At 37.1% G+C, this 18,114-nt stretch overlaps 1 protein-coding gene across 1 annotated transcript; it reads left to right on the plus strand.

Moving 5' to 3' along the window:
* Window positions 1–358: 358 nt before the first annotated feature.
* Window positions 359–17,604, plus strand: LOC104471977 (ankyrin repeat, SAM and basic leucine zipper domain-containing protein 1-like; the record flags this gene model as incomplete). Its single annotated transcript, XM_010087501.1, has 7 exons — window positions 359–471; window positions 4,134–4,209; window positions 4,592–4,648; window positions 10,139–10,251; window positions 14,971–15,076; window positions 15,506–15,619; window positions 17,458–17,604. Coding segments are annotated over 7 exons (726 nt in total), but the record flags the coding sequence as incomplete, so codon positions are not given.
* Between the last annotated feature and the right edge of the window lie 510 nt (window positions 17,605–18,114).

Raw genomic sequence — 18,114 nt, forward strand, 5'->3', positions numbered from 1 at the left:
TATGCCTTATGCTCTTTAGGGATCTTATTCCCTTGTCCACAAACCACAAAAATTAGTATGTTGGTATATTGCTGCTTCTGTAGTGACAGACACTAACTTTTTAGACTACCTTATATATACTGTTTTGCTCTACGTCAGTTATCATTGTGGTGGAATTCGGTTAATTCAGAAATACTCTTGATAAACTCTGTGGATTTAGTCTTAATTCCTCACTGTAGTTGGATGCTTTTGAGAAGAAGTGGCAGATGTTTCATGTTCCCTGTAAGTAGTAGTTCATGACAGAACTCTTTGTAGTCTTAATCATGTATCTTGTTATGCATTTTGAATAATAATAATTAATTCATTTTGGCTCTTCCAGATTTATTGTTTACTCTCTTTGGCTGCAAATCACTTGCAAGGGAGATGCGGTGAAACAATTAAGCAAGAGGCTATCTACAAATTTTTGACAGCTGTCCCTGACCACAGAGTTGGGTAAATACAGTCATAATGTAATTTTAGCTTATAAACATGCCTAAGAGATTGTATTTGTTCATATCAATGATTAAGTTGTACTGATACATGTTGTGTATTGTTTGGAGTGGTACCAAGAGCCCTCAGTAAGTATGAACTATTAATTTTTCAAGATTGCAAAGTTCTTTTGTGTTATAAACAAAGAGCATGTTCTAGATCTTTCCTTCTTCTCACTTGGTGTAAAGTGTAGTAGAGCCAGGGTCCAATGTCACTTCAGTTCGTTTAAGTTCTGTTAAATTTGCATGCTCCCTGGCTGGATACTCCTTGTTTTGTGATTGTCTTCATTTGATGTTAAACTTTTGATGCTTTCACTGAATGCCTGTTTTCAGCTTCATGCCACCAGGGAGAGACGTGCCCTTTTCTTTTTTTCTGCATATATGAGAGTTGCAATTAAGTATGAACACCAGTTAAGCTCTAGAACTTTTTGCATAGCATGCTACTGACCCTGAAGCTTGCAGGTGTCCTATGACTGAAATCAGACCCTGCTTTGGGAACTTTAGAGATCTACGGTACAGTTTTGTCCCAGAACATATTGGCTAAGAAGTCCTCAACAAACCATCCGCTTGCCTTCTTGAGCTGCATGGTTTTGAGAAGACAACTTCCAGTGCCCATAGTCTGTTCTGATTGATTCTTTATGTCCCTGGTCAGCCAGGTCATGCTGAATTTGAAATGCCGTGGTTTTGTATCATTAAGCTGATGGCAGTTCACTAGGTAGCAGCTCACATTGTGGTAGTCTCAGTCTCAGACAGAGTTACCTCATTTCAGACAAAGCCTCACCAGGCTAGATATATCAATCAGATTTTTATTCTCTGGTGCTTCAGCTGCAGTCATCTTAGAGGTACTTCTTGGGCCACAGGGGTGAAGGCTTTGCGTGGTAAAATCAATTATCTATGCTGTCCTCTTTGTTCTTGAATCTTGCTACTCATTGATTCCTAAAGGCATTGTTCTGGGTGTATCTCCCCATCTATGAACCAGGTCTTGCATGGGCTCTGTCTGCTCCTTGGGGATCATCTTTTGAGTCCCTGTATACTTGCCATGAAAGTGACATTCTTTTAAATAGTTTGGTCTTGTACTCTTCACAAAGACTCGTACTCCTAGATAGAGTCTGTACTTAACAACCTCTGTGTTAGATCACATCTCTCTTCTTTTTAATAGGTTTAGGTTATTTAGGAGGTTTCCCAGGCTTTTTCTGGTATAAGGAAATAAACTAACACTATGCAGTGGTTGCCCAAATAGATTTAGTGGTGTTGAAACCTGACAGTTGCTAGAGGACATTCTACTAGTGTCTGGGTAATCTTTATAAGCTTTTAAAATAGGACACTGAAGTCCTGAAGCCCGCTTAAAATACTTTATCACAGCCAGATGTCTAACTATGCAAATGTAAGTCTATATTAGGCAGTTCTTGGGCTTCCAGGATTTCACAATGTGTCAGTAGTCTTTTTCTAAACTCTGCTGGTTTTCTCTGCATCAGATGAGCAACTGATTTGTTTGTATGAACAGACATTTCTGTCAAGCTCAAGGATTTTTATACTAACAACAGCTAGTTCTGATGTTTCATAATTTTGAGCATTTCTGGTAATCAGTAGAATTTTTGGTTTCAGGAAACAGTCCCGTGCAGTATAGCAGATGTCTGACTGTTAAATACCTTTTCAGAGAGATATAGCTTATCTGTTTCCACACAAACACATACCCATCCCCTAGTGAGTTGGGGGTTTTTTATCTTGTGATAGTCAAGAGGTGCACTGATACCTGTGTTTATTTCGTCATAGTTCCTTGATCTGGATGTGTCCTTCCTGCCATTTGCCTGCATAATTTTCATTTGCCAGTTGTCTTCTCAAGTCCCTTTTCTCTCAGTTGCTCCTAATGCATCATCTGGTACTGGGTATCGGTTGTGCCCCACCATGCAGGGTCAGTGAGTATAGCTTATCATCCTTAGGTAGTGAGCATGGCTTCAGTCATTGCTGTCTACCATCCTAATTAGACAATTGTCCTGGCTTCCAGAGCCCTGGTCTGTACAAGGAAATGCACATACCTGGCAGGAATTTCCTTTCTTCGGTTCCTGGATTAGGTTCTTTTCTGGTTCAGGGGCTTTCAAGTTATTGTCTGGGTGCTGAATGGCCCTTTCTTTGATCCAGGGTAAAAACGTCCTTTCCTTGCACCTTTAGCAGAACTAAAAGTCTTGAGTTACCCAAGGACTCACAAAACCTTTGCAAACTAGGTACTTTGAATGCCTGAATAAAAAGATTTAATGACTGCAGGATGATCACGCACTGTCTTCTCTTGCCAGTTGAGAGACATTGTGTGTACATACAATGTTTGAATGTATACGTGAATTGCTTACTTCAAAGACTGGTTGTTGCTGTCTGTGTCTTCAGGGGTAAGAATCAGGCAGAGGATGACACAACTCTACGCAACTTCGTGGTAGAGATGATGACTTTAAACTCTATTAAAATTATTTTAAACTCTTTTTATATTTTGCCTGCTGACAGAAGGCATGCTCACAGAATTATTGACTTGTTACAGTGTGGAAGTTGCATAAACTTCTTCATACATGATTTAGCGTGTCCATCCTCATAAAGGGATACTCTATACATAAGGTATACTTAAATGCCAGAAATCCTGGAATGTGAGATTCTCAATGTTGCAAACCTGAAATTTTTTCTTATGTATTCAGAACAATTTTCAGAGAGGCATTTTGCTTTGTGGTTTTTTTGGGTTTGTTTTTTTTTTTTTGGGGGGGGGGGGGTGTTGCTTGTTTTGTTGGGGTTTGGGTTTTTTGGGGTTTTTTTTACAGATTTTGATATGAGCTCTTTACCCCCTTTTTACATCAAAGACTTAAACGTTCATTTCAGGACCTACAATAAAATGGAGCAAGCCATCTTAACTCAGGGTTTTTGCAAAGGATTCACTGTATCTATTGCAGTAGTCCTTTCTGCATTTTTTTATTATTTTTTTTCCTTTTTGGTTTAGTTCTGTTCATTATAGTTGTTCATCTGATTGTTGAAAGCTATTTAGATATTTTTTTCTCTTATATTTTTATATCTTTTGGTTGGGTGGGGAATCAAGATTGATATTTACCTTTGTTTATAAATGTTAAATTCTGAACCTGTAGTGGAATGTACTAGTTCCTCAGCCTACCTTCTGAACAGTAGTCTTCTGACAACAAATTTCTTAAGGGACTAATTTCCACTATTTTTAGTTATGGACATGCCTGTCTTATAAACTCTTTTGGTTTAAATGAAACTGGAAGGGTAATAGTTGTTGGCCGAGTCCAATTCATAGTTATCTTCCTTAACCTCACTTACAAACTTTTTAGGCTTTTGCAACCCAGCTTTAACGTTCAGTTGGAACATTTTGCTACTTAAAATGATGTTTATTTGTGAAAATCATTCCCTTTAAGCTCAATTCAACTCATTAGACAGAAAATCCATTTATAAAATTTTGGTAGATTAAATTGTACCCCATGATGGTTATAAGATATTACTGTCATCAGTAGGTGTGTACAACTTTAGGTCTGACACTGCTTTGCCTTGGGAGCTCTTCTGTAGTGTTTTGTTCTGGATGTCTTTTATTTTTTTAATTTCCACTGTTTTCATCTCAAATCTCATCAATTATATTTACAGTTCCTATTCAAATTTTGATGACATGGAAGTGTTTTTACATGGTCTTGGACTAGAACACATAATAGGATTGTTGAAGGTAAGTTTGTGGTGTATCTGCTATCTGTAACATAATCCATGAAAGCAAAATGCACCTACAGCATCAAAAAAGTTCTATCACTATTAGTATATTAATTCAAATAAATGTATTAAATTAATTCAAATCAATTTATTAAACAAAAGTTTATATATAAAGTATTAAAGTGCAGTGAACTGGATTGGGTTGCTTAATTTTGATTATATGCATTAGTCACAACACGTGATGTGTCTAAGCTAGAGAACTCTTTCATTACTTCAGTAATGGTATTGTGTAGCTGTTTTTCGTTCTGAAAACTGAAGTAAAACATAAGTCAAAAAATTATGTTAAAACAATATTTTCTTCTGAAATTGTTTTTGATGTCAGAAAACCCTTTTTTATGCAGAAAAGAGATATAGCTTTAAGACAACTTCTGATCATGCAAAAAGAAGAGCTAATACAGGTCAGTTTTCTACTGTAGAAGTTAATTTATTTTTCTTCTTTGTTAGATGTTTTTAATGTCTTACCTTCTCTTTATAAATGGCTAACCTTGAAGAATTCTTTGGGGTTTTGTTTAAGATCTCTTTTCAGAATCTTCTGCAACTTGAATTTCAATATGAATATAGACAGACCTTTTCTAACATATGTAATCCCACAGATCAGCCTTGAATTCTTTGAGTTGAATTCTTGCATCTTCTCTGCCTAGATCTGACTATGAAGTAGAAGTCCTCAGTATTTCTTTGTTGTAAGGATGTAGGAGTTGGGATGAGCAGGAAACAGTTCCATTTTTAAGTTTAGTTGTCACCATATTTAGTATTTAAGTATGTTTTCTTTGAAAGGAAATCAGTGCTAGGATTAGCAGTAGATGATCCTAAACATCTACTTTAAATGTGATCCTCCTTTGTGAGGTGGTAATTTCTGCTGGAAAAAAAAAAAAGACCACTCTTACATTGTGTAATCTCATCTCCCACACAGGTTTGTTAAAAAAAAAAAAAAAAAGAGAGAGAGAATGTTTAGAAGATTTGGTTTCTTACAGTTTACTACAGCTGGGAAGGCTGGTATTTCACTGCTATCCAGGAGCAAATGATGCGTTATTACAAGGTTTCAGTTTCCAGTTGAGATAGTGTGGGAAATTAAAGACTTCCCATGCTTACAAGAGGGTGCCATAATAAAATCCAATCATAGGAGTCTCCTTGGAACAAAAATATTTCAGGCTGCAGGATTCTTCTGAGCACTCTGTACCTGGTCTGGGATACCAGAGATGTCTGGTTAAAATAGCTGCTTCAAGCTTGCTCTCTGCTGCTGATGTCCTCAGTGTCAGCTTTTTTCCCAAGAAAGCTTTTCTTCTAGCAGCTGGAACCCACATTTGCTTACAGATGTTAATATTCCTTCGGCGTTGGTGTCACAAGGATGTTTTGCATTGTTTTATCTTGTAACTGAATAGAGTTTCAGTGTTTTGACAGAGCTTAGAAGTAATTCTGTATTCTCAGAGGGTGCACGTATAGGAAGCCTTGTCAATTAAGAGATTTAAGAATTCACTTAGACCTAAATATTACAGGGCATGTCAGCATGTTCTAATGTTACTGCTTTTCTGAAGCCTCAGGATTATGCCCACTGGACAGCATCCAGGTATGGCGTTTATATGAATCCTAAAGCCCTCATTGACAGGAATTTTACTCTTAAAGGTTTTTGTGGCCTTCTTCTCATCACTGTGTGAGCTGCTGTCTTGGTCATGATTGCATTAAACTGAAAATCTGACTGAGTATTTCATATTGATTGCCTGTTTTGATGTTGCAATCATTACTTGTTTTTGGCCAGGGGATACTGGGGGGGGAAAGGGAGAGAATTGTGGACTTTAGTGAATGGTTCTTTCAGCCTTATGGTTCTTTCACCGAAGAGTTTTAATTTCACAAAGACTCATAACTTCTGTTTCAGTGTTCTAACGTGTTTGGGGCTCCCTGTTATAAAAAGAGAGCTTTTTTGGACAAACTGAAATAAGTACCTGGATCAGCTGCTCTTGCACAGGAAGATAATATCTATAGGAACAGAATTGTTTTCTCTCTTAGCTCTGTGACAGCAGGAAAGAGTTCCTAGAAAATAAGTTGTGCTTTGTGCATAGACATAAATTACTTGGCGAGTCTTCAGTTGAGAATTTAAAAAATGACACAACACTCCTGGCTTATTATCACTTCATAAGTTATCCTAAATTCTTGATGCAGGCCGGTTTTAGAGCTCTACTAACAGTTTCTCCCCACACTGCTGATAGAACAAATCTAATCTGTTTCCTTATAACTCCAGAGTTGAAAGTTTTTAGTGTGATGGCAGATCTTCAGCTAACAGCCAGCTCTCTTAAGGAGCCCGGATCTTATTACTACAAAGATTAATGATGACCTCTGATGGATGCCTCTGAACCAAGCTGCTTTGTATCCAGAGAACTGTGGAGAAATCCTGTCACTAACATGATACACTTTCCTCCATCAAACAATATCAGAAAGATATTTTCTCTGTAAATAGCTTTATCTGTATTCTACAACAGAGCCTAAACAGTGACCCTTTCAAGCTGAAATCCTTGCATTCCTTAAGCTTATAAACTGTTCCATACTGAGACAAGGCTGTTCAGTATACTGGGACATGTCTATTCAACATTTGGAGGGTTTTATATGATTCTGTGCTACTCATAACACTCAAATCTTTTCTGTCTGGTTTGGGTTTTTTTGAGCATTTTTCTCACAAGATAGCAACAGAAGTAATTTTACTTCTGGATGCATTTAGGACTAAGAAGGTTCCTTTCTCACATGTTTGTTAGTTTAGAATAAAATAAATTGGCATCCTGTTCTGGATTTGAGAATGGACAATGAAAAGTTGACACATCGAAATTCAAAGTATAACCCGGAAGTTTAACTTCAGCGTGTAAGAATTATCTGGTCTGTGTGCTTCTATATCACCGTTCCAGGACTCTCCTTCCTCTGCCCCACCTCCCTGCAAAAAAGCATTTACTGTTTGGCAGAAAATTGTCAGGTTATTAAAAATAGTGGCCAGTCGGGCAAGATGGCAAAGATGTAAGAGTTCATGCATAACATCAGTGCTTTTATCTGAGAAGTATGTCATCTTTCATGAGTTGGGATAATCTGTTACTTGCCTCTTATTTTGTTTCCATCTAAATGATAACAGAAAAGTCGTGCTGATGCTGGAACATGAGTTTGGGGTGTAGATTTTCAGGGGTTGGGGTTTATTTATTTATTTAAGTAAAGAATTAAATAGGTGGTGTTAGAGTTGATGTGCCTAAAATCAAAATCTAGACTGCATATATTCTGTTTTACAGATATAAGCAAGTTCTTGTACAACTTGTACATTCTTTAACATATGGCCACTTCACAATATTTGCATTATTTGGACTGCAGAGTGTAATTGAAGCAACACCAACTTAAAAAGCTTGCTTATCCATAAGGAAGAAGGGCTTCTTGCATTGTGCTTGTTCCACGCGTTCACCATGGGATGAATCGTCAGGTTCTGGGTAACCCTCATGTTCAGCAGAGATGGTCTAGAAAGGGAAAGTCTGTCTGCTTTGGGAAGAAGTTCGGACTGATCTGTCTACTTTCTGCACCTAGTAACTCTGAAATCAAAATGACTGTGGTGGTGGAGGGCTTTATGTATGATGACTTTTATCATATTGCTTACTTCCTAAATAATATCTTCAAGATGTGATGGTGCTCAGTCACTGATCCATTTGCAGAAGGATGAAGTTATGTTTTATTCATAGGGAAACAAAGTGCAACATCTTCCTGCTGTGCTGGTCAGGAAACTGTATCCTGATTTGCTTGTTCCAGGAATGAGAAGATGGAGTCAGAAGCAAACCCAGTCTTCACAATAGTTCCTGCTTTAAGCAAGATAGTTTTAATATTCAAGAATAACTGCTGTTCTGTCCTTGGAAGAGCTCATTTGATTTGTTAATTGTAATTAAAAGTAAATTTACTGCTCTTATATAAATCAGCTTACTTCTGCGTTATGAAATGTTGGCTGTAATGCTTTGTAAGCATCAAGAAAACATTAGTTCATACCAGATAGGGCTCCACAAGGCAAGCTTGAGAACTAATAAATTGAAGCAAATTGTTTCTAGGAACCCCAGATATTTCTCCCTTAAGGCTGACAGCTGTTATTTACCAGAGACATGAGTACAATTTGTTCAGGCACCCAAGGCAACCTCTTGGAAACTCAAAAGTTCTTGACACCTGTAATCTTGTTGGGATTTTACGTTACTGAAGAACTTACTTGTCTATAGACTTATAACATGATTTGTTAAAGACACATGTGTGAGCCCATACTTACGTTACCTGTGATTCCTGAACACCTGGTGGAGAACCTGGAGAGCTGTTTTATGGAGCCACAGTGAACACTGGGCATCAGAAACTATAGTCTCACACAAAGCAAGCATTTCTCTAAGCACCTTTTCTTCCCTAGAATGGCTGCTCAGCACCATCCAAGGAAGAGAGACTGTCTGGCATTTTGATCTGATGTGTGTTGTCAGCTGTTCATTCAAAATTCTTTCTGCAATAATTACAGAAGGCTAGGAGACAGCAAGCACTAACATCTTAAAGATTTCTGAAGCTGCAGCAGGGAACTTCAGGTCCTTAGAACATTAGTGAGAGCCCCATATGTTCTAGCTTTGGAGACTGAGAGCCTTGTGGTCTCAAATTCCAGAATGGTCTGTTCATGCTGAGTCCAAGTATTCAGTTGGAGACTTAAGAACAAAGTGATGCTTGGAGCTAGCATTATGAGGTTTTGCACTTGTGTGGAGAAGCATCCTTAGGGCTGCAAACATCAGAAGTCCTGTGTTGCACAGCAGCCTGTCAGATGAGCAAGGAAAAGTATTGAATGTCCCCGAGAAGCACTTCCCATTTAACAAATGGACCAATTTTTTTATTTTCTGCAAGAAAACTCTTATCCTGTATTCAAATATGAGTTAAATTTTCATCTGAGGTAGTTGATGGATAACACAGCTGACAATGTTCTCTGTCCTAGGCATCAATTAGAGAACCTCAGTTATATAGTGTTTATCTTCCAATGAAAATTGTACTTTTCTTCAGCTAAAAAAGACAAAAAGCCTTGAACTATTCAGAACTCTTCTGTTGTTGTTTGCAGCATGAGCCGAGAGTATAGAAGATGAACTGATTTGAGCTTAGGGACTGTATAAGCTGATTCTGAGTTCATAAGTATGCTGTCCTTCAGATGTATAAAAAGGCTCCTTTTACATGCTATTACATGATATAAACATCCAGGTGACTGTCTTTTTAACATCTCATATTCTCTCTCCCTACTAGTTTCTAATCATTTAATGTTTTGGAGGTAGTGTGAACCAGGTCAATTTCTGCGTAGAAGTAACTTATTTTCTTATAGAATTTAATTTTTAAAATAAGGTTTTAGGAAAAGGTATCATATCTTATTAGACCAGTTTCTCTAACTGGAAAAAAATACGCACCCAACGGCTTATAAAAGCCCTTCCTAAAATCTGGCCTCTTTCTGTAAAACTCTCCATTTGATGCTGCTTTGTTAGTTTCTATTCTTTCTGAGTTAATGCTGGATATCCGTCATTATGATTGGTTATTTTGCTATAGGAGATGACTGAGATGATTCTGAAATAGATGAGTATAACATTGTAACAACACAGGCATACTTATAAAAACTGATATTTTTTTTTTAATAAACAGATTTTCTGAGTATCCTGTGCATTTCCGTTTGGCTCTTCCTCAGTTCTTGTCATTTTTGTTTTGCATCATTGAATACTTTCTGTGGTTTCATTTTTTTTCCTTTGTCAGTTACATGCATTGTAGTTGGTTGCAATAACTTAAAAGCAACTTCTTTTGACTCAATAGTTAGAAATTTGCACAATAAATGGTACTGTACTGTTATGTCTAATAGGTATTAAAAGTAAATCATATTTGGAATTACTCTTTAGATTGGCATTACAAATCCTGAAGATCAGCAGAAACTCTTAGATGCTATTAATGAGCTACAAGTGGAAGAGATAAGAACTGGAGACCTCACTGAAGTGCTGAAGCTGGAATTAAGGTATTAACTATGTCTAAGGAAATGGAAGTGAAATATGAACTATTTAAGGTGACTGCATTGTTTTCTGTAGCTCAGTGGTAAAGTTCTCTCACACCTTATCCCATGCATAACATTTATGAGAGTACGCCAGTTAATGGATTATGAGGGCTGGTGGTAGGTGCGTTTTGTACAAAGAAAGTTGGAACCATAGATTCCTGTTGTAGAAATCTGTTTATGGGTTATATTGCCATTATATGCCATTACTTTATCCATCTTTTTGAGTGATGAATTATTTCTTTGTACCTCAAACAGGGTTTTATAGCCTTGATGTGCAGGGTTTCACTACCTTGTGTTCATATCATAAATCCTGAAGCTGGCTTCTTGGGCTTCAGTATTAGCTCATTCTTTAATTTCTGTGATAGGCTGCAGTGAGCAGATTTTTTTATTTCTCTGTGGAAATGGAGTCTTGTCATCCTTGCTTCCCCGTGCATCAAGAGCGTTATGGACCCTTACAAACCCCACATGATGCGGTCTCTGTAGTTCTCCATTATCTCTCTAGACAAGGGAGGCTCTGGTAGTCTTGCAGTCAAACTTGTCTGATTGTAAGATGCAATAAAAAGATGTGTGGGAGGGAGAGATGCATATGACTTCTGCATAGGGCTTTAATTTTCAACATATTAATTACTTGAACATGTCTATCTTAATCATAAATGTGACTTCTGTATAAATTCAGGATTTTTTCCATGTTTTTCTCTTCCACTGGAAGCAGTTTTAACTGGCTTCTAAAAGACCTATTTTTTTTATATTACAAATTAAGAACTTCATAAGATGTTTCCTTATCCATAGATCATATGTATCAGTAGAAGTAGGTTTATGAGGAAACTTTTTTAAGAAAGTGTTACTGCTTCAAGCTTCCATTCCAACTTGATATTTTTCCCATTATTGGTTCTTTCTTACAGCCTTAAGCATCAATTCTGTAATACCTCTCATACTTCTAGTATAGTCTTGTGCAGTCCCATGAAATCCAGGCCTGAGCTGAGAGGAACATCCCTCAGCAACTTTATTAAACTTTGTCAGTCCCCTAAGCATTGGTAGAGCACTCTCCACATCCAGCACAAAAAGAATAGTGAAGGCTATACTAAGTGTAAAGGTGTCTTAAGATTTCTTAAAGCTCTTATCCTCTATTTGGTTGTCTCATTTTTTCCAAGAGACCTAGATTTGAATTTAGATTCTGTGCTCATGTCTTTCCTCTTTTTACTTCCCAAAACTATAGAAGAATTATTCCTGAAAACAGGATTAGTTTGATATTTAATTTGCAAAAGTTTTAGAAATTGACTTGGGCAGAAAACTGTGGCTTGCCTTTCAAAGGCTTTAGTCAGTTGAACTGTTTGTTTAGCTGAGAGAAAACTGGTTTGGAGATACTGCTCCTTCCTTGTACTCTGGCTGCATCACTAGTAAGTTAGGTTCTCTGTGCTTGTTTCTGTCTTCCCAGTCCCACCACCATTTGCGTAGCATTGTGTTGCCTTATTTGCAGTGGCCTGGCTAGAGTAGTACGGGTGAAAAAACTCCTCCTTGCATCCAAACTACTCATTAAGTAACTTTCTACTGTCTAGGTAAATAAGGGTTCAGTTCCTCTTTGTATGTATCTCCCTCTTGACTAGTGACCTGACAGCTGTGCTGCTAGTCTGTTAGATATTTCTTCCCTCTCCAAAACTCTGGGGAGAGCTCTCTGCATTATTTAGGTACTGTAAGGCTAAGCTCTTCATTAGTTATGTTATGTGCTTGGGTTCTGTAGATGTCACCATCCTTTGGAGGCAGCTGAATTGCACTGACACTGTGTTTTAGCAGTCATGTCATGGATGTGGTCCTGCCATACTGTTGCTTTTGTGCCTTGGTAATGTGAGTCTGTCTAGTATGTACTGCGCTCCTGTCTAGTCGTCCTTACATATGCCGATTGCTCCTGATGCTGTCACTGTGCCTGTATCTGTATCCATTACTGTGCTTCTACAAAAGAGGCTTCGCAGCCTGCTTGAGGTGTGTTTTTGCAGCGTGATGCCAAGTTTGAGCTGTAGGATGTGGGAGGACATGCAAGGCATTTGGGGAAGCTCTTGAAAGACTGAGGTGGGGTGGGAGAGTGGGATGTTCATGTCCTAATACAGGCCCTTGATGCCACTTCTGGTCTGAGGAGGTTTCACCATCAAAATAAGCACCTGTGTACTTCCAGAGGATAATCCATGTGCACTGTAGTATGTGTACTGTAAGACTGAAGAACTAAAGTTCCAGCAAGAGGGTACAAACCAGTATGATATGGACACACCATAAATACTCTGACAGCACCTGAGCTGTTCCTATGAAAATAGAGGCTTTGCTGCTGAGCTGAGGTAATAGGGCAGGCATCTGGGTGTCTAGCTGCCCAATGACACACCTTTAGAAAAGGATGTTGAGTCTTAGTGAGGGATAATTAGCTGCAGTTTCAGAGAACTTTGCCCAGTTTAAGCTTCGTGTATATTTATGCTAGAAATGTGTGCTTTTTCCAGATTAGTCCATAGTGGTGTTTAGTATATACATTAAAGCAGAACAGCTTAAAAATTTGAAGAGAGGGAATAAGTGGAGAAATAAAAAAAATTAACAGTTCACTGCATGTGTAGCCAAATACAGTAAAAAATCCACATGATGTCCAGTACAGTACCACACACCAGTGACATATGGAATTCCAAAGTACATTGTGGTTTTATAGCATATGTACTTCTCAAAACCAGAAAATAATTGGTTGATTAAAGATTGAAGTAGACAAAATATGACAGCATTTCAGTTATGGCACGCACTGCATAGTTTTCTAGAAAATGGCCTGACATGTATTCTAGGAATCTGACCTTGAGACTAAAATCATAGGCTATGTTTACATGCTATTACATAAAGATTTTACTTCCCACTTGTTCAAAGTCATTCTGTGAGAAGGCAAATCAGTCATTAAGTCATAGAAAAACTAACATAGTAGAAAATGTTGAACTGATTGATTATAAACTCAGAGTGTCTAGCACTGTTTAGCCACTGGTGTTTTGACAGCCATTAATTCTTTTAAAAAGTGATTATTTTTTGCAAACGTTATTTCCATTTGCACATATAGGAACATTTCACTGCAACAGATACAAAATTCTATGAAAATGGTTTTTAAGAACAATTATAGTAAGTATAGTATACAAATAGTAAGAACTATTTGTAGTATAATAAAGAAGTATGAGAAGTAAAAAATGTTTATTTTCCTTTTTTTTCTCCTCGTTTCTTGCGCATGACATACTTTCTTTTTGCTGAGAATACTTCCAGAATTCCTAAAAATAATTTGCTTTCTGACAGAACAGAGAAGTTGCCATAACTGATCCTAGCCAGATAAAAAGTTGTCTAAGTAGAAGGATATTTTCATGAGCGTGACTTGACTGTAGTAATGTGGGAGAAACTTTCAGGCTATCTCCAGATGTGATTCTTATGTTAATGTTTGGGTTTTTTTACCCTACATATTCAGTTCAGTTATATTGTTCTGAAATAAATAATATTTATTTTGTGAAAACAAGCTAATAAGCTTTCTTACTTCCCCATCATCATAAAAACCATGAACAGGCTTGGTTTTTAACCTCCAGCATCCCTGCTGATGATTCCTTATATTTCTGTTTTAAGTGTTAAACTGTTCATCAGTGTTGCAAATCACAGATGTTCTCAGCAGAGGTGAAGACTTTGCTCACTAGTGATCTTGTACCTAAGTTGAAGGAAAACGCTCTGTGGGCTAAATTCAGGCTCTGTTTAGATACTTACACCACACTGGCATGTGGCTCAGTCTAGCTGTTTGGCAATTACATGTGTACCTTTTTGCCATCAGAAGCAGCAGCAAGTAAGGCAGTGTGAGTATGCTGTGTTTAGATTTAGTAGCAGATTGCCCTAGGGAGAAGAGAAACGTTGGGTTCTGAATTAATTTATTCAGATCCTCCTGTAAGTATAACAGGAAGTCCTTCAGTAGGAACTTAAAATTGTCTCTTGTTGTGGCCCTGCTTGTTGGAAGCTAGTGGAAACTTTCTTACTGGAGATACAGGCACTTCTCAGGCTTTTGAGGGTTTGAGAGCTCACTCTGTAAAAACAAATGGAGTATCTTCTTCCTTGCCCCCCCTTTCCTCTGCCCAGTCAACGGCAACAACTTTTGGCCAACACCATGACTTAGAACTAATGCTTTCTGAAGCTTACAGTAAAATTGATTGAGTCAGTGTCACATGGAAGCTCTAGAAATTTAGCATTGAAATTAGTCTGTTAAATTTTTTTTATGCATGTTACAGTTATTTTCCATAGTATGTTAAAAATCGCTCATGCCAGCGGGTAGTGTTTTCATTGATAATACAGGATGGATGAGAGTTAGAAACAGAAGTGGAGTGTTTCCAAAGAGCTTTTGAGTGATGCTTTTTCAGCTTTCATTGTGTCTTACTAGCTGAATATTCTGGATAACTTGATGATTTTTTGTCCTTCCAAAAGGAGGGGAAAAAAACCCATAAAACAAACCTGCAAAACCAAAAACTTGCTAAGATGTTAAATGTAGTATTTAACTACCCTGTGTTAAAACAAAACTGGATTTTTCTTTTTAATGCAATCAAATTGCATGTCTGATTCACTCACTAGCCGATGTTGGAAGTGCATAGATAATATTTAGCTTGCAAAAAGTTGTAGTCTTTAACAAATAACAGAATATAATTTTATTTTTAGTGGAGATGAATTCCTCAAGTTTCTTCAGAAGTTGAATAAAGAGTGTAGTAAGCTGACTGTTCCTGTGCAGACTGTGAATATGCATTTCCTCAACAATTCTCACAAGGTATTCAACCAAAGAAAAAAAAAAGATTGATTTAGAGTATATTATTCTGTTCTAGAGTATTATTCTACCTGGTAAAATGAAAAATATGAATATTCATCAACTGTCTTGATTATTGTAGAGTTACATAAAACTGTCCAATGTTCTTTCTGTAAAGGACACTTCTTAAAATAATTTATTTCAAAGAGCTAAGCCACCCAGTTAAAGGACATACATATGTTTCTTACTGTTTCTGCTGGTAGGTAAGTTAAAGTGACAAAAGGTTCCTGCAGAGGCTGACAGAGTAGTAGATTATATGCATAAATCGTACAATGAAAAAACAGCATAAATGCAGTTATAAACTTTTTCTGACACTCTTTTATAATACGTTAACTAAAGAATATTAAGTTATAATCTACAGCAATTCTGGCAAATAATTGTAACTATTAACAGATAGTACTGCAGTGGGCACCAACTGAAAGTTTTATCGAAATCTGCAAAGACTTGGTTTGCAATGTTGAAAAGCTGGGCGGAGAAGTTACCAAACTGAAGGACTTGGTGGAAAAGGTGGGTATGTGCAAGTGAAGCTATTAAATACTGTGTACGAGTTTCTGCTTGCAACCTCAAATTTGACATCTGTCAGTGAAACGGTTGGTACCTTGGTCTGGCACCAGCACTTTAGCTGTAGCTTGGACATTGCATCTACCTCTTCCACTTCCATTTCCATGGACAGAATGAGAAATAGTCTAGAATATTCCATAGCAGCATGGACAGTCTCCAAAGGAAGGCACAGTCAATCTTTTTCTTTCTACTGCAGGAAAGAATTAAGTGGAACATATCCCTGTGCTCTTGGACAGCCACTGTGGCATAAATGCCATTCTGAATACCTGTATTCTTACTTCTTAATTAAGGAATCTTTTGTTTGGAATTATTGACTCACAGGGAAGATACTAAGGTTTTATGGATTGAATGGGAGGCATCCCAGATAACTCTACAGAGTGACAAAAGAAGAGGGTGGGAGAGGTCAAGGCTAGACGTTAGCACCACATCAGTCATTCTCAAACCAACACAATGACACGCTCTTGTCAGATGGGGTCATTTTAAGTAATAGGCTAGTAAAAGGAATGGCCGCTGGGATAGAGTAAATGGAACATCGGTGTCAGAAAGGAATCTGTTGCTGAACGAAGCCATGTGGAACTTGGACCTTGAGTATAATGCTACTAATGCAATTTCCTGTAGTGTAAGTAAATTTAATGTAAAATAACAGCCTTCTCCCAATAAATCACTTAACACCAAATATATTTAAGAGGTAGATAGAGAGGTAGATAGAGGTTGTGGTGAAGAATTTTTAGCTATTTGTGTTCCTTTTTTTGCATATGCAGAAATCAATTGTATGTATATGTTTGCTTCCTGTGTGTACAGGCCAGTTATAAGGGCTGGGGGGAGCCTGAGTTGGGTGCCACTTGACTTTGCTGTCACCTGTACTTAAAGTTTTATAGCTTTCAAGATAAAAGATGATTGCTTTATACCCAGTGTTAAACAGAGGTGTTAAACACTAGCCTTCTTATTATTTCAAAAATGTAGTTCCTGATCTATTAAAATACTGTAGTGTTTTATGAATTTCGCTGATGATGACTTTAATACAAAACATTTTTGTGATACTTGATTTATGATGGGGCACTCTTGAATGAGTAGAGCCCTGAAACATTTATTGTCAAAAGCACCAATTTAAGTGAAACAGTTAAACCTCTAGATAGTAAGTTTGTATGAATTCCCTTAATATCTTCAGTACTGTTTACTAAGCTTAGTCATTACGAGACTTTGCCAGCAGTACATGTTCTGTCTGTAGCATATAATTTTTGAAAGCACAGTAGACAAGATGGCCTTCCAAGGGTTATAAACTAAGTTAGAGAATTGGGACCTAGCTAACCCTGCTGCATTTCATGACAAGGCTCCACTCAGCTTCAACATGTATTTGAGCAGGCACTTGTAAGGTACTCCCTTTAATGTAATCAATTAAACTAAGTCTTATCTGTTACATATTTATCTTGCTGTTTTAATAAACAGTTGTTTTAGTAATTAAAGTGCAAAAGTTCTGGTTAAAATATTTGACCATTGGAGTTTAAATGTTTTGTTATTAGGCTTTTGTAGCAGGAGTTAAGTTTGTAAACAGTTTGTCTTTCTGGTATATATTTCAGGATGATTGAGCATCAGATAAGATAAAGGTTTGCACACCTTTATTTCAGTTGAAGTAGGGCATAGACAGACAGTGAGAAAGAACTAATATCTGTCCTAGATGCATGCTGATTCTTAGGAGTGGGTACTTTATCACATGCTTAAGAAGCTTTCACACTAATGTTTTTTTCTTTGTTGCACTTTTTACATGAACTTAACATCTGCCTCAGCATGGACAGAAGAATGACCCCAGTCAAGTGAAACTTCCAGAAAAGGCACCCACCTTGGAAAAAAGATTAGTAAAAATGGGAGCAGTAACATTGCTTGGATTTGGTTTTTTCTTCTTTATAACTAAGATAGTGGTAAAGAAAACCTAACTTTCAGTTTAGTGCTGTGAATAATTTTGGAAGACGTGGTCACCTTATGCTTCTGTTCAGTCGTTTTGAGCTGAAGTCATGAAACTCTGTGTAGTTTCTCATCATATCTGTAGTACTTGCATCCAGTAAGTACTTTAATCTAGAAATAAAGTTATTAAAAATAAAAACTGCTACTTAAATGTATCTTAAGGTTTTGTTTTCTACATTATTTTTGGTGTAGACTGTACGTCTAAAATCTTGTAAAAGCTGCAGGGGTTTTGGCATAAAGCTGTAATTATTGCTTACTAATTACTAGTTTCATTTTTACCTTTAGCTGTTGTTCAGAGGTGAACATAAGCAGATAATTCTGATTATATCACGTTTGTATTTAAAATTATGATGTAGATGTGTTTTGGGGGTTGGGAGGGTTTCAGATATTTTAAGTATCTTATGCAATTTTATATTGATAAAGATCTCTTCTCTTGCAGTTTTTCATACAAATCTATCACGAAAAACTTCACGGTGAGGTGT

Source organism: Pterocles gutturalis, unplaced genomic scaffold (genome assembly GCF_000699245.1).
Source record: "Pterocles gutturalis isolate BGI_N339 unplaced genomic scaffold, ASM69924v1 scaffold14821, whole genome shotgun sequence".
Lineage (NCBI taxonomy): Eukaryota > Metazoa > Chordata > Aves > Pterocliformes > Pteroclidae > Pterocles > Pterocles gutturalis.